This window comes from Bos javanicus, chromosome 8 (genome assembly GCF_032452875.1).
Source record: "Bos javanicus breed banteng chromosome 8, ARS-OSU_banteng_1.0, whole genome shotgun sequence".
Lineage (NCBI taxonomy): Eukaryota > Metazoa > Chordata > Mammalia > Artiodactyla > Bovidae > Bos > Bos javanicus.
This window is the reverse complement of record NC_083875.1, coordinates 45904437-45924150: the sequence shown is the minus strand read 5'-3', so window position 1 is coordinate 45924150 and position 19714 is coordinate 45904437. Positions and strand designations below refer to the sequence as shown.

At 44.8% G+C, this 19714-nt stretch overlaps 1 protein-coding gene across 3 annotated transcripts in view; it reads right to left on the bottom strand.

The window, feature by feature from the left end:
- The window catches only part of TJP2 (tight junction protein 2), a 98889-nt gene that overhangs the window by 69336 nt on the left and 9839 nt on the right, over positions 1-19714 (bottom strand). For 2 of the 3 annotated variants that reach the window (XM_061425492.1, XM_061425495.1), the window contains exon 1: positions 10391-10474. The exons of the other annotated variant lie outside the window; for it this stretch is intronic. In XM_061425492.1, the coding sequence (XP_061281476.1) occupies positions 10391-10450 (60 nt within the window). In that variant the 5' untranslated portion in view covers positions 10451-10474. Of the gene's footprint in view, positions 1-10390; positions 10475-19714 lie in introns of those variants that run through there. 3 annotated transcript variants of the gene reach the window in all.

Genomic DNA, 19714 nt, shown 5'->3' with positions numbered 1-19714 from the left:
TATATATTATTGAGCGAAAAAAAAAAAACTACTGAATCACATAACCACACAAAGGTTACACTGAGGAAAGAAACCAGATACCAAATGCTGATTTCATTTATACAGATCCTAGCAAAGTGAAGCAAAGCTATACGATGGTAAGAGATGTCAGAAGAGAGGTTCCCTTGTCGGTGGGGTGGTAACAGTCAAGAAAGTGGCAAGAAAGAAGAACCTTCTAGAGTGATGGAAAGTTCTGTTTTTTGATCCAGGTGGCAATCACACAATGCATACATTCATGTAAAAGTTCAGCCAGCTGTGTAACTGTATAGTGATGGTGGCTGCACAAGCAGATGCCACTGAATTTACACTTAGAATGGTTAAAATGGTGGGTCTTACTGTGTTTTACTACAATTAAAAAAAAAAAGTATCAAGCTCCCCACTTCTGTATATATTACTATACTTCTGCATATATTACTATATATGCTATACTTCAATTTTTAAAAATACATGAACATAATAATATAGAAAAAAACTTCACTGTGAGTAAGCAAGCTTTTGAGACCACCGTTCCCACAGGAAAATTTTCCTCAATTTCAGGCAAATATTTTTCACCTCACTTCTTTGGTAAATTCAGTCTACCTTTCCTGTCTCTTCCCAACTCTTGAGTAAAGACATCTGCAAACTATACTTAAGAACTATAAGCTGATCAAGTATTGCTGCTTCTACTGCTGCTGCTAAGTTGCTCCAGTCGTGTCCAACTCTGTTCAACCCCATAGATGGCAGCCCATCAGGCTCCTCTGTCCCTGAGATTCTCCAGGCAAGAACACTGGAGTGGGTTGTCATTTCCTTCTGCAATGCACGCATGCATGCTAAGTCGCTTCAGTCATGTCCAACTCTGTGCGACCACCAGGCTCCTCTATCCACAAGATTCTCTAGTCAAGAGTACTGGAGTGGGTTGCCATTTCCTTCTCGGCCTCTGATTAAAATCTGAAAAAACACTGATGTTCAAAGTGAACTCATTACCTCTTGATTTCAACATATTGCCACTTGCCTGTTTTTAGACTCTTCACAGTAACAGAAGGAAAAGCACAAATGCTTCCAGTTGCATTTCTGGAAAATTTCAATGCATGTCTGAGATGCCACAAATCTCTCTCCCCTCTTAAAACTCACCCAGACACTAAACAGACCCGACCAAGGCAGGCAAAGTGCTCTCCCTGAAGTTAGGCAGAAAAAATCCCATGTGCCTGAGGCATCTATGAAATGTGGCTGCTGGAGAGTGACTTCATGTCAGTCAGTAACAGTGAAAGAGGTCTTGCAACAGTCACCAGGAGGCCGTCTCCAGTACACTGGTGAAGAACAAATCAGAAAGGGCTCCTAGTGACAGGCCTGCCTTACCTTCTGTGCCCATGCTACAGGCATCGTGGCTCCTGGGAGAGGATTCCATAGGGAAGGGAGGGGGTACTGGAGGCTCCCAGGATTCAGCTTTCACTGGGAAGGGTGGAGGGGAAAAGGAAGAGGAAGGAAAAAGAACTCTCAAGAAGTTCTGTGAGATGGTTGCAGCTGCTGACTTGGTGCTGCAGAGTGAGGAAGAGAATTCAGTACCTACTGAGCTGGTACATTATTTAAGCTGCAACTGAATAATAGATCTTTCCATCACTTCATGAGCTAAACAAGACAGCCACTCTTAAAACACTGCTTTGCAGACAGACTGCACTGAATCTCATCTTCAAAGAGAAAACAAAGAGAAAGAAAACACACACAATTTGTCTAAGGAGTATGAAAGCACTTCAAGGTGACAAGAACCAACAGAAATTTAGAATGTTCTCTAGCTTTACACTGGATACTGAGAATCTTAAGCACAGTAAGAGACCTCAGAGATGATCAAGTATAGTTATCCCCAGAAAGTAACTGACATTATTAATAGAATTACATGCCTTAGCTAAAGTCACAAAGCTAATTCTTAGTACAGCTTATACACCATCGAAGAAAGGATCTGTATATTAATAAAAATTCTACATTATTTTTTTCTTATGGACAAACTATCATCCAGTCACTCTATCAATGTCAGGAATCTAGGAATCCACTTTTCTAAGTTCTCAATGAGTCTTTCATTCTTACTACTTTATGCAATAAGGCTTCCCCAAATCAAGTCAGTAAAATGTGGTCAGTACTTCAGTGAATGTGCGTGGTGACCCGTCAGTGTCTGGGATGACGCAGACCAGGGAGGGGCTCATGGCTGACAGGAAATGACTGGCATAAGGCAGATGTGATAAGGGCTCAAATAAACACTGGTGTGTGTACACTAACCAATCACAGGCCAGGAGGTAACTGATTCAGCCTGAGGGAAGAAGGACAAGGGAGCAACGAAAAATGAGCTCACCAGGAAGTTTCTTCTGAACTATCCTTTTCGAAAGCAGAAATGGCTAGTTTGGCTAATATTTATTTCTTCAAAGAACTTCATTCTGCTTTGCTAGATATATTTGGAGACAGCCGTCCGAGGATGGAGAATGGGCTGGTAGCCCCTGATGGGTACATCATCCCTCCTCCCCATTGCTGAGCCCAGCACACGCAACCTCTCAGATGCCCGCTGCAAAAGGAGGCAGAGAAGAAACCCCACAACCTAGGATGTCTCTCAGTGAATGGAAACAAACAGCCACACACGGAACATTATTTTATCAGAACAACAAAGGTTCACGAAGCTACAAGTCCTAGAAGAGAAGTTCACTAAATCCTATTGATGACTAGAATGCATTATTTCCCCAGTTCACCTTCAACTAAGTGGCAAAACCTAGAGTATCTGCGGTATTCTCTCATCTCTAACAAAGCTTTTTCTAACATATACAATGGCAAAGATACAACTGGATTCTGGGACTCTCCTGGTGGTCCACTGGTTAGGACACTGCACTTTAACTGCAAGGAACCCAGGTTCGATCCCTGGTAGGGGAACTAAGACCCTGTATGCCCCGTGGCCAACAAAACAAAACCTACAACTGGATTCTAATCGTTACCTATTAATTACAGCCTAATAACTGTTAGTGAAAGTCGCTCAGTCGTGTCCAACGCTTTAATGACCAGCAAGACTATCCCAATAATTTTCTTCCACAGTGTATTACATATGTTCCTTCTAAATGCCTCTTGACTTCTAACTATATTGTCACTAACTATAAAAACATAACTATATATTTAGTCCTGTGTTTATATAGGGTGTCAGATGAAGCATTCTACAATTAAAGTTTCCAAAGACGACATCATTTTTCTCTTGTGAACATAATGCATATATTTCATATGGCTGAGTAAAGTCTATGACACAAATAATAATTACTGCATTGATTAACTCTGAAATCCGTGTTTACATGTGCATATGGGTAAAATTCAGTAAACAACTGTACTCAAGGATGTGACATGAGATTTTTGCCATGATTAATAGTATAATTTGACATTCTGGGGTCAGAAGAGCTTCCTGTAATACCCAACAAATATTTTATTTTCAAAAGATCTATCAATAGTCTTTTACCACTACTATCAATACCCCCAAACTCTCCCCCACCCTCCCCACACACACACACAAGATGATGGGGGAACAGAAATATAAGTAGAAACTATAATCTATAATCTAATCAGGCAAAATATTTAGCCTGAAAGCTAAAATAAACACTCATTATCATCAAAATTTATACTGCTATGGTTTGCAACACACCATGATGTGTAAGTGACAGAGAAGCTGCATGGTTTTTAAGATTAAAGACCTGATTTAACTTTAACCATCTGGCAGAGGCACTAAACAAATATCTTTACTGACTTTAAATGACTAAAGAACAAGTTACTAATTGAAGGCCTAGGATTTCTCATGAAAACTGTGCACACCCACAGAATTAGGGATTCTGGTGACTGAAACAAAGTGTTTTCTGTCGTGGTTTTATTCACCGACCACGAAGAACCTCAATTGCTCTTTTCTCCAGGTCATAGCAGGGTGCTTTTTCCCTATCTCAAGACTTACAATTCCAATGACAATCCTTGTTAAAGTATAGTTTACAGACCATAGGCTTCCCTGGTGGCTCAGACGGTAAAGCGTCTTGCCTGCAGGGTTGGGAAGATCCCCTGAAGAAGGGAATGGCTACCCACTCCAGTACTCTTGCCTGGAAAATTCCATGGACTGAGAGGCTCCTCAGGCATGGTAGGCTACAGTCCATGGGGTAGCAAAGAGTCGGACACAACTGAGCGACTTCACTTTTATGAGCTTCATTTTTAATGAGTTAGATGCATTGCATGGGAGGCTGCTTGGGTCTCTCTACTCTTAAGCACTGATGAATGGTGACTAAGATGCATTTGGTAACAGAGGTATGTCCTCCAGGAGTGCCAAAGCTCTTCCCCTCTTTTCATGCTGCTGCTGCTGCTAAGTCGCTTCAGTCGTGTCCAACTCTATGCGGCCCCAGAGACGGCAGCCCACAAGGCTCCCCTGTCCCTGGGATTCTCCAGGCAAGAACACTGGAGTACGCTATCCTACTGCAAATGTCACACCAACAGACCTTAAAACTGCAGAATGGCTCATGGGAAGCAGAGAAAGGAATGAAACTTACGGAAGACGTTAAATAGCTTCACAAATACACTGTCTGGGTAGACAATGGCACGATACACACGTTAAGACATAAAGCCCATCAAGTTCAACTTTCCTGTCTTTTCTGGGCCACGCTGTGGTGACTTTTCTGAAGGTGTGGTTGAGGTATACCTAGCTCTCCATACCTAAATGTCACACTCACAATTTAAGAGTATTTTCCAAATCTCAGATTTCAAGGGCTCTCTTCACAATTTTTTATCTTATTCTCACTCCACTCATCCTGATAACTTACTATTTTTCTTAAATCAAACTCACTGTTTTACTTAATACTTATTTTTGCCCCATTCTAAGCAAACTATCCATGAAATAAATGAATTTACAGACTGGCTTTTTGTTTTTTATTTACACAAGAGAAATGCACGGTAATTAAAGAATGGGCAATGTTCCTCCCTGTACAGTCTGTCTGTACAACACACTTGGGGAAAAAACAGATCAGATCAGATCAGCCGCTCAGTGGTGTCCGACTCTTTGCAACCCCATGAATCGCAGCATGCCAGGCCTCCCTGTCCAACACCAACTCCCGGAGTTCACTCAGACTCACGTCCATCGAGTCAGTGATGCCATCCAGCCATCTCATCCTCTGTCATCCCCTTCTCCTCTTGCCCCCAATCCCTCCCAGCATCAGAGTCTTTTCTAACGTGTCAACTCTTCGAGGTGGCCAAAGTACTGGAGTTTCAGCTTTAGCATCATTCCTTCCAAAGAAATCCCAGGGCTGATCTCCTTTAGAATGGACTGGTTAGGAGATAGCAAAAAAGACAAGAGAAAATGCATAACAAACTTAATCGATGGTTTTCCAATGACAGTCCTGCATCGCCCTTTCGAGCTCACAGGTTATTGAAGCTGATGTGGCTTTGAATGAAAGAGACTCTGCTGCTGCTGCTGCTAAGTCGCTTCAGTCGTGTCCGACTCTGTGCGACCCCACAGACAGCAGCCCACCAGGCTCCGCTGTCCCCGGGATTCTCCAGGCAAGAACACTGGACTGGGTTGCCATTTCCTTCTCCAATGCAGGAAAGTGAAAAGTGAAAGTGAAGTCGCTCAGTCATGTCCGACTCTTAGCAACCCCATGGACTGTAGCCCACCAGGCTCCTCCGTCCATGGGATTTTCCAGGCAATAGTACTGGAGTGGGGTGCCATTGCCTTCTCCGGAAAGAGACTCTAGTCCCCTTAAAAAGCCAGTATGAAACAGTCACTATTAGGGGAAGGCCCACGCAGGCCTGCCTGGGTTCTAACAGTCAGAGGCCACGTTCTAGGAAGGGCATTTCCTAACGAAGCTGCGAAAGTAGACGCTGGTACTTTCCACCTCAGAACTCTCTTCCTCATACGGTGACACGGGCAGCGTAGATTTACTTGGCTCCTTTCCTAGGTAGCCTTCAAACCTGGAACTAGCTATTGCCAATAGCAGATAGTGGGACTGAGTGCCTGATAACCTTTTTCCATTGCTATTATATGACTTTTGCAAAATTTTTAATGGAGGTACCATATCAGACCCTCATAAATTTGCTAGCTAAAGGAGCTTCTACTCATAAGGGTAATCATAAAAGTTCCTGTAGGGATGAAGTAGGTTCTAAATTGCTTTAGGGAACATTTCTTTTCTTTCTGAACCTTAAAAAGAGCCCGTGTAGGGCTTCCCTGGTGGTCCAGTGGTTAAGAATCCTCCTGTCACTGCAGGGGACAGGGGTTAGATCTCTAGTCTGGGAAGATTCCACATGCTGTGGAGCAACTAAACCTACGAGCCCCAACTACTGAGCCCACGTGCTGCAACTACTGAAGTCTGTGCGCCGACAGCCCGTGCTTCTCAACAAGAGAAGCCACAATGAGGAACCCCTGCACCACAATGAGAACACCGCCCCTGCTCACTAAAACCAGAGAAAGCCCATGCTCAGCAATGAAGATCCAGTGCAGCCAAAAAATAAAAAAAAAATTTTTTTTTAAAGGGCCATGTAAAACAAGTTTTTAACCCACAAAACAGGTGTTGAATCTGACCTCTGAGTCTATGTTTCTGATCCTGACCCTTGGATTTGGGATGAAGACATGAACTCAGTAGATAATCATTAGATAATCATCTTAGATAATCATTCTACCATGCCCACTTAATTTTCAATGAAAATTCTTCTCAACCCCAAGGCTGGCTGGTCCAAGGCCATTCTGGCCCAGCACTTGCCCTGTGATTACCGCCTCAAGTCTGATCAACAAGGCATTTTATAGGGTATCAGCTCTCAACCTAGATAAGCAAATCTACAGCCACAGCTCCTCAATGGGATTTGTTTTAGGGATTAGGCAAGGAATTCCCTGATGGCTCATATTTTTGGTAGAGGTATGTGGCAAGTTTCAGCGTGATTACTAACCCTTCCTAACTCTTCACCCCACCCGCCCTTCCCACACACATCAAGCTACTCTTGCACCAAATCTGCATGGCTTTTTCACCTACAGAATATATGACAGCATACAAGACTCAAGCGGCCCCGCCTAGTTTCAAGGACTTATCTGTCTCCTAAGAAGAACTTCTTCAGAAAAGAAAAACTTGCTAAAGTCACTAGGGATTTTATCATCTCCCTCAAATTCCCAGGCACTTCTCCCATGGAAGAGAAATGTCTGGCTGTGACCTTTTGTCAATATACAAAGAAATAGACTAAAAGTTAAACAAATGGAGGCAGAAATCCTTGCAAATGGAACTCCCCAGCAAGTGGTGCTAAAAAATTTAGGATCTTAAGCATATGAGTGCCCCCCAAATAGTTATATTCCCTATGTAGGGGGTGTGGGGTAGAGTGTTTACTAGGAAACTGGCTCATTCCTTTGCAGGAAAAGTCAAGTCATTAATACATGAGGGATTTCTGTGGCTTTTTCTTAAAGTTCTCTTACTGGCATTCAAGGTCTTTCGAGTGTGAGCATCTCTTGTTCTTTCCCCCAGCAACTGCCCTGATACCTACCTGGCATCTCCTATTTGTGCTTCTAGGTCCCACTCTGGAGAAGGCAATGGCACCCCACGCCAGTACTCTTGCCTCCCATGGGCGGAGGAGCCTGGTAGGCTGCAGTCCATGGGGTCACTAAGAATCGGACACAACTGAAGCGACTTAGCAGCAGCAGCAGCAGCAGCAGGTCCCACTTGCCTTAGTAACCCAGGATCCTGCACTTAAGAGTTTTCAGCACCTGTTTTGGTTCATATTATAGTCAGCCCTCCATATCCTGAGGATTCAACCCATCATGGATCAAAAATGTATGGGGGCAGGGGAGAAATCCCAGAAAGTTCCAGAAAGCAAAACTTGAATTTGCCACACCAAGAACTATTTACACATCATTTACATTGTGATTACAACTATTTACAAAATATTTACATTGAATATAGTATTGTAAGTAGCCTGTGCTTGCATGCTCAGTCACTTCAGTCTTGTGGGACTATCTGCAGCCCTGTGAACCCTATGGAACATAGCTGCTAGGCTCCTCTGTCCATGGGGTTCTCCAGGCAAAAATACTGGAGGGGGTTGCCATGCCCCTCCTCTAGGGGATCTTAACCTAGAGATGATTTAAAGTGTACAGGAGGATGCCTTGAGGTTACAGGAAAATACTATGTATGCCATTTTATATTAAGGACTTTGAGCATCTTTGGATTTTGGTATCCTATGGAGGTCCCAGAACCATTCTCCCCCTTCCCATGATACTGAGGAATGACTGTACAAGCTACTGTTTATTTAGCACCCACTAGCCAGGCACCCTGGCACATTTCATTCAGTCCTCACTCAACCCTGTGAGGTGTGTTATTAGCCCCATCTTCCTAACCCTTCCTAACCCTCCATTTGTTTAACTTTTAGTTTATTTCTTTGTGTATTGACAAAAGGTCACAGTCAGACATTTCTCTTCCATGGGAGAAGTGCCTGGGAATTTGAGGGAGATGATAAAATCCCTAGTGACTTTAGCAAGTTTTTCTTTTCTGAAGAAGTTCTTCTTAGGAGACAGATAAGTCCTTGAAACTAGGTGGGGCCGCTTGAGTCTTGTATGCTGTCATATATTCTGTAGGTGAAAAAGCCATGCAGATTTGGTGCAAGAGTAGCTTGATGTGTGTGGGAAGGGCGGGTGGGGTGAAGAGTTAGGAAGGGTTAGAAATCTGTTCAAATGGCAAACTTTCTTCCCCAAAAGAATCCCTGAAGGGAGTGTGCAAAGGACAATCCCACACTTTGTTCCATTTCTGTACTGCAGAGTGTATATCTGTATTTCATACTCCCTCCTTCAGCCAGGGTATCCCAGCAGAGAGAGTCTACACAATCTAAAAATACACCTAAAATTTTCAGCTCGCATAGCAGACTTTTGAAAGACAGAAATTGAGTCTTGCTTATCTCATGCACTCACCTCTTCACAATGGACCGGCACAAGCAGGTGCTCATTACGTTATTAGCTGCATGGTCCTGAAAAAGTTGCAGCTGTGAATCGGGGCAGGGGAAATCTCTGACAGCAGCTCAGAAAAAGCGCAAGAAAAACCTCAAAAGCCACCACCGCCTTATTAAGGCACCCCCACTCCTCGCTTCTTTCACCTCCCCAAAGAGGGAAAACGACAGCATCCTGTTCATCTCTCTAATTGGAATACATCAGAGTCTTAAAGATTTGCATTCTTCCCCAACAAGACAGGGTGACAGAGGCATCCCCACACTGAAGTGAAGCCAGTCATGAAAATTTATCGAATAACCAAATTTCATTCTCTAAGGCAGGATATCACATGGCACTCTGCTACAAATGCAATCATGACCACTAACTCCTCACTTAAAAAGAAAACAGTCTGATTCCAAGGTCTGTGTGCAGACTGTCTCGCCCAGGAATAATCCAGACACAAGTGGACCTGTTCTCCCAGAGTGTCAGCACAGCTGGCCCAGACCACCTAAAGATCTGAGGACAAGGGCCTCTTGCCTTCTCTGCTGGGATTCCCCCAACTGAGGAAGGGAGGGCAGTTTCTATGACGGGATGAGGGCAGTTTCTATGAGGGCAGTTTCCACTGGGAACTGCAGGGAAACCACAACCATTACTCAGGCTAGACAGCTGCCAAGGCGGCAGCGCTGCCTAAGAACTGAAGCTAAAACAGAGGTGGGAGGCTGTATTCCTTTCCATTACTAAGCCCTGGAGTATTCACTCCCAAGTTCATCCACATTTCAAGAATGTTAAAACCCTGTAGTCAAAACCCTGATTATTTATAATTTAAAATAAACTACTGTGTAAAGCAGAGACTTCACAAATGAAGACAGAAAAGGAACTGGTGACAGGTAAGATAATACCAGAGTACAAAGCATTCATCACTCTCTTCTCGTGGCGTCCTCCCAAACCCCATCTCCATTTCCTACAGCAAACAACTTTTACTTCTACCGCAAATGTAACTGATTAAAAGGGGAAATGGGGGTTCTGGTCCAAAGAGTTGTCAGTGTGTCTCACGCACACACGCCTGTAATTTTGCATCAACCAGAGAGTGAGGTTTGGAACAGAGAAGGAAAACACAGGCACAGGGCAGGCGACACAGCAGGCACAGCGAGACGCCCCCGAAGTAGTAGGGATCCAAGACAGAGTTCAAGACATTTTTTCCCTACTCGCGACTTAACCCGAAATCCAAGTGACTTTGGAGAACAGAGAGAAGGATCCAGGAGCCTGGGAGGCCACGAGCCACCACCCCCGTCCGGTGAAACCTACCCGCTGCCCTCAACCCCACCTCCGCATGGGAGAATCCCAGTCACCCATGGCGCATCCGGGAAGCCCACCACGCGCTCCCAGGCTCTCTCCTCGGGACCCTTCTCCCAACCAAGCGGAACGCAAGAGGGAACTTACAGGGAGCCAACCTGACATTTCCCGCCGAGATGGAAACCCGCGATCTCCTCGCACCGGCATCTTCGAGCGCGGGTCCCGCGTGGGCACGCCTGTCCTGGGCCCCGCTTCTCCTCCTTGTCCAGGCTGCAGGTCAGTCCCCAGCCCCGCAGCCGGGTTTTAGCCCGGTTTTAGTCCGCGGGGACCCACCCCTTTGTCCCTCCCTCCACGGCAGCGGCGGAGGCGGCAACGGCCCGCCCCCTACCCAACGCAGCGCCTCAGCGCCCGCCGCCTGGCCGCGGAAACTCTCAAATGGGCCGCTACCACCCCTGCACGGCCGGGGGGAGGGCTTGCCTTGCCGGCGCCGTGCCCCCGGAGTCCCCGCGGAGCCCCGTGCGCGACTCTCGGCCGAGGACATAAGAGGGGAGAGGCAGCAGGGAAACCCAGAGGACAGAGCGTCCCGCCGCTCCCACGCCCAACCCCTCTCCGGCGGACCCGATGGTTCGCTCCGCGGCGCGCACTGGGGGCAGCAGGTCCGGCTCCGGGCGCGCGCCGGGGAAGCGCTGCAAGTTCGCGTGTAGCAGTGAGTTCGGGGTGGTCTCATTGTCCGCGGGGAAAGAATCAGCATGCAAGGCGGAAGACAGGTTCGGATCCCTGGGTCGGGAAGATTCCCCTGGAGAAGGGAATGGCAACCCACCCCAGTATTCTTGCCTGGAGAACCCCGAATGGACAAAGGAGCCTGGAGGGTCCATGGGGTCGCAAAGAGCTAGACGCTACTGAGCGACTGACACTTTCACTTTCTTTCTGCCCCCAAGGTCGCGTGCGCATCTTGTACGAACACTTTTTGGAGAGGTTTGCAGAGCCTTCTTCCCAATTCTCTTCCAAAAGAAAGGACCGGGGAAGCTCCCAAGTTTCTTTTTGTCCTGCCTAGAGACCAGACCGGCCAGCCAACACAGACACATAACCCAGGACTGTACCCCACCTTTCTCGGCTCAACAATTGATACCCTGAATTCGGAGAGTGTGAGATGTTCGTGATAATAAAACAAGACTTTTAAGGAAATTATACTCCAAGTTCTCTCTTTGGCACATTCCCAACAACTCCAATAGGGATTAAAACTCCTCTTCCGTCAACAGCTTCTGAGGCTTTTTTTTTTTTTAAGTGAAAGTCGCTAAGTTGTGTCCGACTCTTTGCGACCCCATGGACTATAGCAGTCCTTGGAATTCTCCAGGCCAGAATACTGGAGTGGGTAGCCTTTCCCTTCTCCAGGGGATCTTTCCAACTCAGGGATCAAACCCAGGTCTCCCGCATTGCAGGGGATTCTTTACCAGCTGAACCACAAGGGAAGGGAAGCCCCAAAGTAGGTCACAAATGCTTATTAGGAAGAATTCATCAAATTCAACTCAGTACATTTATTCATTGTAGAGTCCTCTGTTGTGTGTTAGTCACTCAGTCGTGTCCAACTGTTTGCGACCCCATGGACTGTAGCCCAACAGGTTTCTCTGTCAACTGGATTTTTCAAGCAAGAATATTGGGGATCTTCCCCACCCAGGGATGGAACCTAGGTCTCCTACATTGCAGGTGGATTCTTTACTGTCTGAGCCATCAGAGAAGTCTCAGTTCAGTTCCGTCACTCAGTCGTGTCCGACTCTTTGTGAGAAGAGAATTCTACGTATATATAATTGTGCACAATAAATAAGTTTCCTTATTTTAAAGGCATGTAAGTTATTTGGATAATCAAAACAGGTACACTGAATAAAAATATACCTTTGGGTTTGAAATCTTAAGGAAACCGCATTGTGAGAGAGAAAAGTTCAGCTCATCCTTCTCTTAGGTAGGCCCACCAGAACTTAGATAGAGGAGAGCGTGGCAACCCACTCCAGTATTCTTGCCTGGAGAATCCCCATGGACAGAGGTGTATGGTGGGCTACAGTCCATGCGGTTGCAAGGAGTTGAACATGAGTAAGCGACTAAAGCACAGCACCTCAGAAGGTAGAAGGGTTGATGGACCCACTGAGGAGATGCAGATGGCAGGCTCTCTCCCTGAAAAGTTGCTTCATTTCCTGCCTAATGAAAACAAGTTTGGCAACTTATGTGGAAAAACAAGTCGAGCAGATGCCTCTGAAAGTGTTAGCTTCTGGCCTCCTTTGGAATGGCAAAGTGCCTGCCTCTGAATAAAAAGCACTGTGAGTAACATTTCCCAGTTTTAAGTCTCCAGAATTAGATGCTTTGGTTGTATTCCTGAGGTAAGGTGTTACTCTCCTGATGAAAGCACCATTAAAAAAAAAAAAGTTTCCCAAATTAGGCAGTGCTAATAATAACAGTGATACCATTTGTGAACTGGTCACACCTTAGTGATGTGAACTTATACCACTAGCATTTAAAAAGAAAGGCACCCAGAATGTAGCAATTATATCTGCTGGATGATTTTCCTTTTTCTCTCTAGAGTTCCATTGTCCAACATGATAACCACTTGTCACATGTGAGTATTGGATACATTTAAATTTAAATTAAAACTAAAAGAAACTAAAAGTCCAGTTTGTTACTCATGTTAGTCATATTTCCAGTGCTCCGTCAGTACCCACACACTTGTGATTCCTATATTGAATAGTGTAGATATAGGATGTCCATCGCTGCATAAAGTTCTATTGCATTGTGGCTATTCATTAGTTGCTAAGGCGTGTCTAGCTGTTTTCAACTCCATGGACTGTAGCCCGCCAGGCTCCTCTGTCCCTGGGATTTCCCAGGCAAGAATACTGGAGTGGGTAGCAATTTCCCTCTCCATGGGATCTTCCGGATCCAGGGATCAAACCCAAGTCTGCTGATTGGGCAGGTAGATTCTTTATCACTGAGCCACCAGGGAAGCCCTTCTAATACATTACAGTACTCCAAATGATGACATACTTTTATAGTAGAAATACCAACATTCTGACACAATACATAGTTCTGACTCATGTTGAAGAAAGTCTTTCAATTGATACAGTACCATTGCTAGTGGCAGTATAAATCTATACAACTCTTTGGAAAAGCAAGTTATACTAGTATATATTTCTCAGAAGTGGGCTTGCACATGTGAACCCCATTCCTAGAATTTTGTTTCTCCAAAGAACTTCTATCCAACAAATAATTACTAAACACTTTTTTAAAGTCAGAACCCCCTGATACAAGACTTAGTTAGGCTCTGGCCCCAGAGTTCAGCCTACTACAGTAGACAATTAGTAAATTATAAGAAACCGTTTAAGATTCCTGGCAGCTCAGAGTAGTCTAGGGTCTTTCTGGAGGGGTTCCTCACCCAGATAGGGGTATGGGGTTTAGCGAAGTCTTTCCAGAGATGAGATAGCAGCTTACACATTCTAAAGGACAGGGAGGAATGACTTTGTGAGACAAAAAGAGGAGAAAGCTTTCCAGGTGAAGACAACAAATAACAAGTGGAGAAAAAAGGAAGAGATCACAGGCTTGCTGCTGAGGTAGCAGAAGGTAAGGTTGTTCAGACAAACAAGGTTTGTGTTCTACTGTGACACTGCAGAAGTGGGATTAGACTGGCATTTTTGAAGATCACTCTGTCAGCTTCTTGGAAAATGGATGAGTTGGGTAGGGGTTGCAGGGAGGGGCATCAGTAAGAATGACAAGGCCAACAACAACCAAAAAAAGGATTTTTGTGGGAATGCAGGTGAGAGATGATGTGACTATGAAGTTAGACAAAATAAGCCAGTTCAAGGGATGAAGGAAGTGGAATCAGCAGACTGGGTGACTGCCTGACCAGATATGAGGTAAGGAAGAGGGAAGTGAGTCTAAGGTGACTCTTAGGTTTCTGGCTTAACTAAGTAGATGACAGTGTCTTTTGCCAAAAGAGGAAACAAAGGAATGGGAACAGATCTTGGGAGGGGCTTGAGGAAGGATGGTGAATTTAGTTAAGGACTGATTGAGTTTTGAGGGTCATGGGTCCTCCAGGTGGAGATGGTCAAGTGTCTACTATATGCCAGGCATTAACGAGATCTTAGGTAGAGAGGTTTGTGGTAGAGGAAGAGATTTGGAAATTGCCAGTGTATCAAGAAAGCTGATGTCATGGGAGGTAATGAGAGTATTCAGAGACATGACAAAAACTGAGGCAGGAAAAGAATAAGGGTATGCCAATACTTAGGGAAGATCCCAGGGAATGTCAATAGTTAGGGAAGATCCCAGGGAATGCCAATACTTAGGAGGCAAGCTTAAGACCCCAGGGTAGAGATAAAAGAGAAACTGCCAGAAGGGAAAGAAAAAAATCCACTGCAGTAGGGTGTCCAAAAAGTCAACAGAAGAATGAATTTCAGAAGGGACAAACAGCCAACATGGAACTTTGAAGAGTTCAGTTAAGAACAGAAGATGTTCACCAAGAAGAGAACCACAGATCATCCTGGCCAGAGCTGTCTCAGTAACAAGATAGGCTTGGGAGGTTAGATGACAGCACGTGACTGGGAGGTGGGGCAGCGCTTCATCGTATGCCTGTTTATAATAACATAGGATGGAAACCATCGCTCTCCAAGACTGGAGAACTGTTAAATTACAGCAGTTCAAAATTATATAAGGGGGTCTGTATAGCAACAAGGATAATAACAATATAATAACCCATGAGAAAGGGTACAAATAGCATCTATCCTCGGGAGTTCCCTTCAGTCCAGCAGTTAAGACTCTACACTTTCACTGTCACGGCCCAGGCTGGCTGGGGAACTAAGATCTCACAAGCACACAGTGCGGCAAAAACATCAACCAAACAAAAATACTATCTATCCTGATGACAATAACAAAAAATTACTATATATAAAAGAATTGGAAAGTATATGAGAACATGATTTGATGAATGGTTAGGACTGTGTATACTTTTCTTTTTTAATTGTAGTTATTGTTTATGAAATGTTTTAACACTTGTCATTATGTATTACAGTGTATAAAGTCTTTAAAGCAGGGTCAGAGGACCTCAAATAACTGTAAAAACCAAACACTTTTAATCAGATTTCCTCAAGAACATTAAGATTTGGGGATAAACACACACACGCACGCACACACACACACACTTATTTGCAACATGATTTTATACAGTATCATTAAATGGGAGCAAAGGACCCCGACATGAAAAGTTTCCAGGCTACCTAAGCCACTGAGTTGGCCTGCACACTGGTTGGTGGATTAGAATCATGAAGGCACTCCCAGGACTTCCCTGGTGGTCCAGTGGTTAGGACTTGGCTTTCCAATGCCGGGAAAGTTTCCAGTGCAGTTTACCACATGCCTTGCAGGCAAAAAAAAAAAAACAACAACACAAAACATAAACAACAGAAGCAACATTATAACAAATGCAATAAATACTTTTTAAATGGCCCACATTATAATGATACTTTCCTTCAATAAGTGTTTCTTGAATGGCTAGCAGGTATGCTGGGGTAGGTATATAGCAGATAAAGACAGTATACAACAAGGGGCTTGCTCAGAGCATGATGAAGAGAAAGACATGTTCACAAATGATGACAGGGCACAAGAACTGCTCGAGTACATGCATGATTTAGGTGCTGACAGGTAAAACTCTGCCTGAAGGAAGGGTACTTTTCAGGAGAAAAGGCCTGGCATTCCTTTCCCTTCCCAAGCCAAACAACCACACCAGTAACTGTGCATATTCACTTAAAGGACGCCTCCTTCCATAAACGGTCACCTCACATCCCCTAAAAGAACATCCAGGAGAGAGGCATTCAAAGTTCTGCTCTGCCCCAAGCCTTCACATTTCGTTATTTAATGTTACTCTCGCTAACTTTCCAAGTTCGTTAACTCCACGTGCAGGCACCTAGGAATGGCCCTGTGAGCACACAGCGAGAAGGCGACTGTTTCAAAGCCAGGAAGGGGGCCCTCACTGAGGACTGAGTCTGCCAGCACCTTGATCTTGGACTTCGCAGCCTCCAGAACTGTGAGAAGTAAACGTCTGTTGTTTAAGCACCCTGTCCGTGGTGTCCTGCTGTGGCAGCCTGGGCTAAGGCAGCCTCCGTGTCCTCTATGCGTGGACCCTGCTGCCTTCTCCAGGCTCAGCTCAGCCTGCACTCTCCCAAGCTCACTTCCTGGAGCTGCACCGGCCTTTCTCTGCAGTTGTTGCTCTTGAGACCCTGCCAAGCTCATTCCTGCCCCAGAGCCTTTGTTGGAGCTTCTCTGCCTGGACCACAAAGGCAGCTCCTGCTTAGATTTCTCTTTCCATCTAAAGTAGAGAGCATCCCTTGAGGTTACTACCAGGAAATGATGCCCTCAGGAGAAAGCCAAGTTTAAATAAAGCAAGAAGGTGGAGTTCAGCTGAATGTTTCATTTACAGTGAAACAAGGGTTTCAGAGAGCCCAGTGCAGGGTATGAAAGGGTGGGAATGGTAGATGGTCTATTTAGGGGATGGGAAGACCAAAGAGGAACAATAGCAGGAAGGGAGAGTAGCCCAAGAAAGGGCTCCCTCTTTTTAATCACCATCATCATTACCACTGATAATATGTTGGCATTGCTGCTATTATCACTGCAATGAAAAGATATTACAGTAAGTACAAAGAGGATGAAAATATCAGTAATCAGACTTACAGGGAAAGAAAGCTTTCAGTTCTAAATGGATGGTGGCTTCTACTTGCCTCTCCTCTCACTGCCAATGGTACAAACTCCAAACCCCAGCATACCCTACCCTGTTCCTACCCTCCATCCTGTGTAAGGACTGGGCAATGTTTCTGGCCATGATGGGTTCACCTGGCCACAAAGTTGATAGAAGAATTAGCTGTGCAACTCAGAATCAGCTGGATGGATTACAAGTCTGAGGAGGCCCTGGAACGGTGCTGGGGGGAGTTCTGGTTGGAAGGAGGTGGCTGTGGTCTGGGCTGACCTCAGAGTGCCATACTGTGGATGGGCAGGCTTCTAGGAAACTTATGGAGCTGACCTGGGTATATTCAGCCTGCTCAAAAGGAGTTGAGATACAGCATAATCCAAGTCCAATCCTGGAGATCATAGAAGCACTTTCTGGGATGTGGTTTCATCTGGACAGACCCTGCTACAGAGCACGCTCTGTCTGTGGAGAGCCCCCTCCTCCTGACAAGGTGCCCTGGATCCTAAGGCACTGTGCTCTGTGTTTGACATCTGTAATTATTTTTACTACTATTTATATTGCTGAGCACCAAAGAATTGATGCTTTTGAACTGTGGTGTTGGAGAAGACTCTTGAGAGTCCCTTGGACTGCAAGGAGATCCAAGCAGTCCATTCTGAAGGAGATCAGCCCTGGGATTTCTTTGGAAGGAATGATGCTAAAGCTGAAACTCCAGTACTTTGGCCACCTCATGCAAAGAGTTGACTAATTGGAAAAGACTCTGATGCTGGGAGGGATTGGGGGCAAGAGGAGAAGGGGATGACATAGGATGAGATGGCTGGATGGCATCACTGACTTGATGGACGTGAGTCTCAGTGAACTCCAGGAGTTGGTGTTGGACAGGGAGGCCTGGTGTGCTGCGATTCATGGGGTCACAAAGAGTTGGACACGACTGAGCGACTGATCTGATCTGATATTGCAGAATATATAAAATCCACACTCTTCAGAGAGAGGTGCCACTTGTTAACACCCCATCAAAAAACTCAGAAACCTGGATTAAAAAGTAATTGATTAAATGCACATTATGTACCACAAATCTTTCAAACACTATTTTAACTCATTTAATGTAAATCCTTCCATCGCCCCTGTATATTTGGTATTATTGCCCTGTTTTAAGATGAGGAAACTGAGCTTCCCAGAGGAAAACAGCTTGTCCAAGGGCATCACCGAGTAGATGATGGGTAAGACTCCAAACCTATCAGACTCAAAATCCATTCTCATCACTGCTCTCCTGTCCCTCAGTTCATTGTCTACAGCAATAAGACAACTGCACAGAGTTGAGGTAGAGGTAGGTCTTTGGTTGTTATTATTGTTGTTCTCCTTTTGGTTCTTTTTAACAGATGTAAGAGGGCTTCTGCTGACACAACAACTGAACAAATAATGCTGGGGAATCATATTTGTGAAAATCTTCCTGTGCAATATTAAAAAGGTAAATACCACAAATGTCATTTGACTCCACCAATGAACTAATAGCTAGTACGGATATGAGAGGTGGACCATAAAGAAGGCTGAGCGCCAAAGAAATGATGCTTTTGAACTGTGGTACTGTAGATGATTCTTGAGAGTCGCTTGGACTGCAAGGAGATCAAACCAGTCAATTCTAAAGGAAATCAACCCTGAATATTTATTGGAAGGATTGATGCTGAAACTGAAACTTCAATACTTTGGTCACCTGATGTGACGAGCCAACTCATTGGAAAAGACCCTGATGTTGGGAAAGATTGAGAGCAGGAGGAAAAGGGGGCAACAGAGGATGAGATGGTTGGAGGGCATCACTGACTCAAAGGACATGAGTTTGAACAAATTCTGGGAGACAGTGAAGGACAGGGAAGCCTGGCGTGCTGCAGCCCATGGGGTTGCAGAGAATCAGACACGACTGAGTGACTAAACAACAACACTGAGCTAGGAATTAGAATCCTGAAATCAAATATGATTCTAGCGTCTAAGAATTCTCGACTTTCCTCTCCCCAAATAAGTTTCTTTAAAAAAAAATAAACCTTTAATAAGGCAAAATTTTTCCTTTTTAAGGGAAAAAAGTCTCATCTCCCATGCAAGGGAGGGAATCTAAGGTGAGAGTGGCCCAGGGGACTGTCTGTGTGATATACAAGTCCTCCAGGGAGCCCCGAGGGGCCTCTGGCAACTTGAATTGGTTAATCCTGTAGCACTAAGAATTCAGTACCCCTGACCAACACAGATGATAATTGTTGAAGTGTCTCCTTGATTGTCAAAGAATCCTCAGATCTGAAAGGGGCCTTAGAAAAAAAGCTGTTAAGTTTTCCAGGGCAGCCATGCAAAATAGTACAGGCCTCTGAAAACAAAGGAAGCCGGTCCTGGGAAAGGCAAATCCAAGAGGCATTCTATAAAAACTTGAAAACACATAACATACATTTCTATGAAGACAGCTTCTTGATGATAAGAATCACCTGAGGCATCCCAGGTCCCTCCCTGAGACCCTGATTCAGGGGGGGGCTGAGAAGGGCCCCGGGGAATTTTACATTTCAGCACTGTACCCAGCAGGTGAATCTTATCATCAGGGAAGTTTAAGGAATTTTGCTAAAGGGACATTGTTACAATTCTCTGACAAAAGATAACAAGGTTTCCAAGGCAGGTAAAACATTCATTTTGAAGGTCAGAAAATAATTCTCCCGTGGGAAAGGATCAGGGGAAGGGATAGTTAACTGATTTGGGGATAGACATGTACACATTGCTATATTTAAAATGGATAA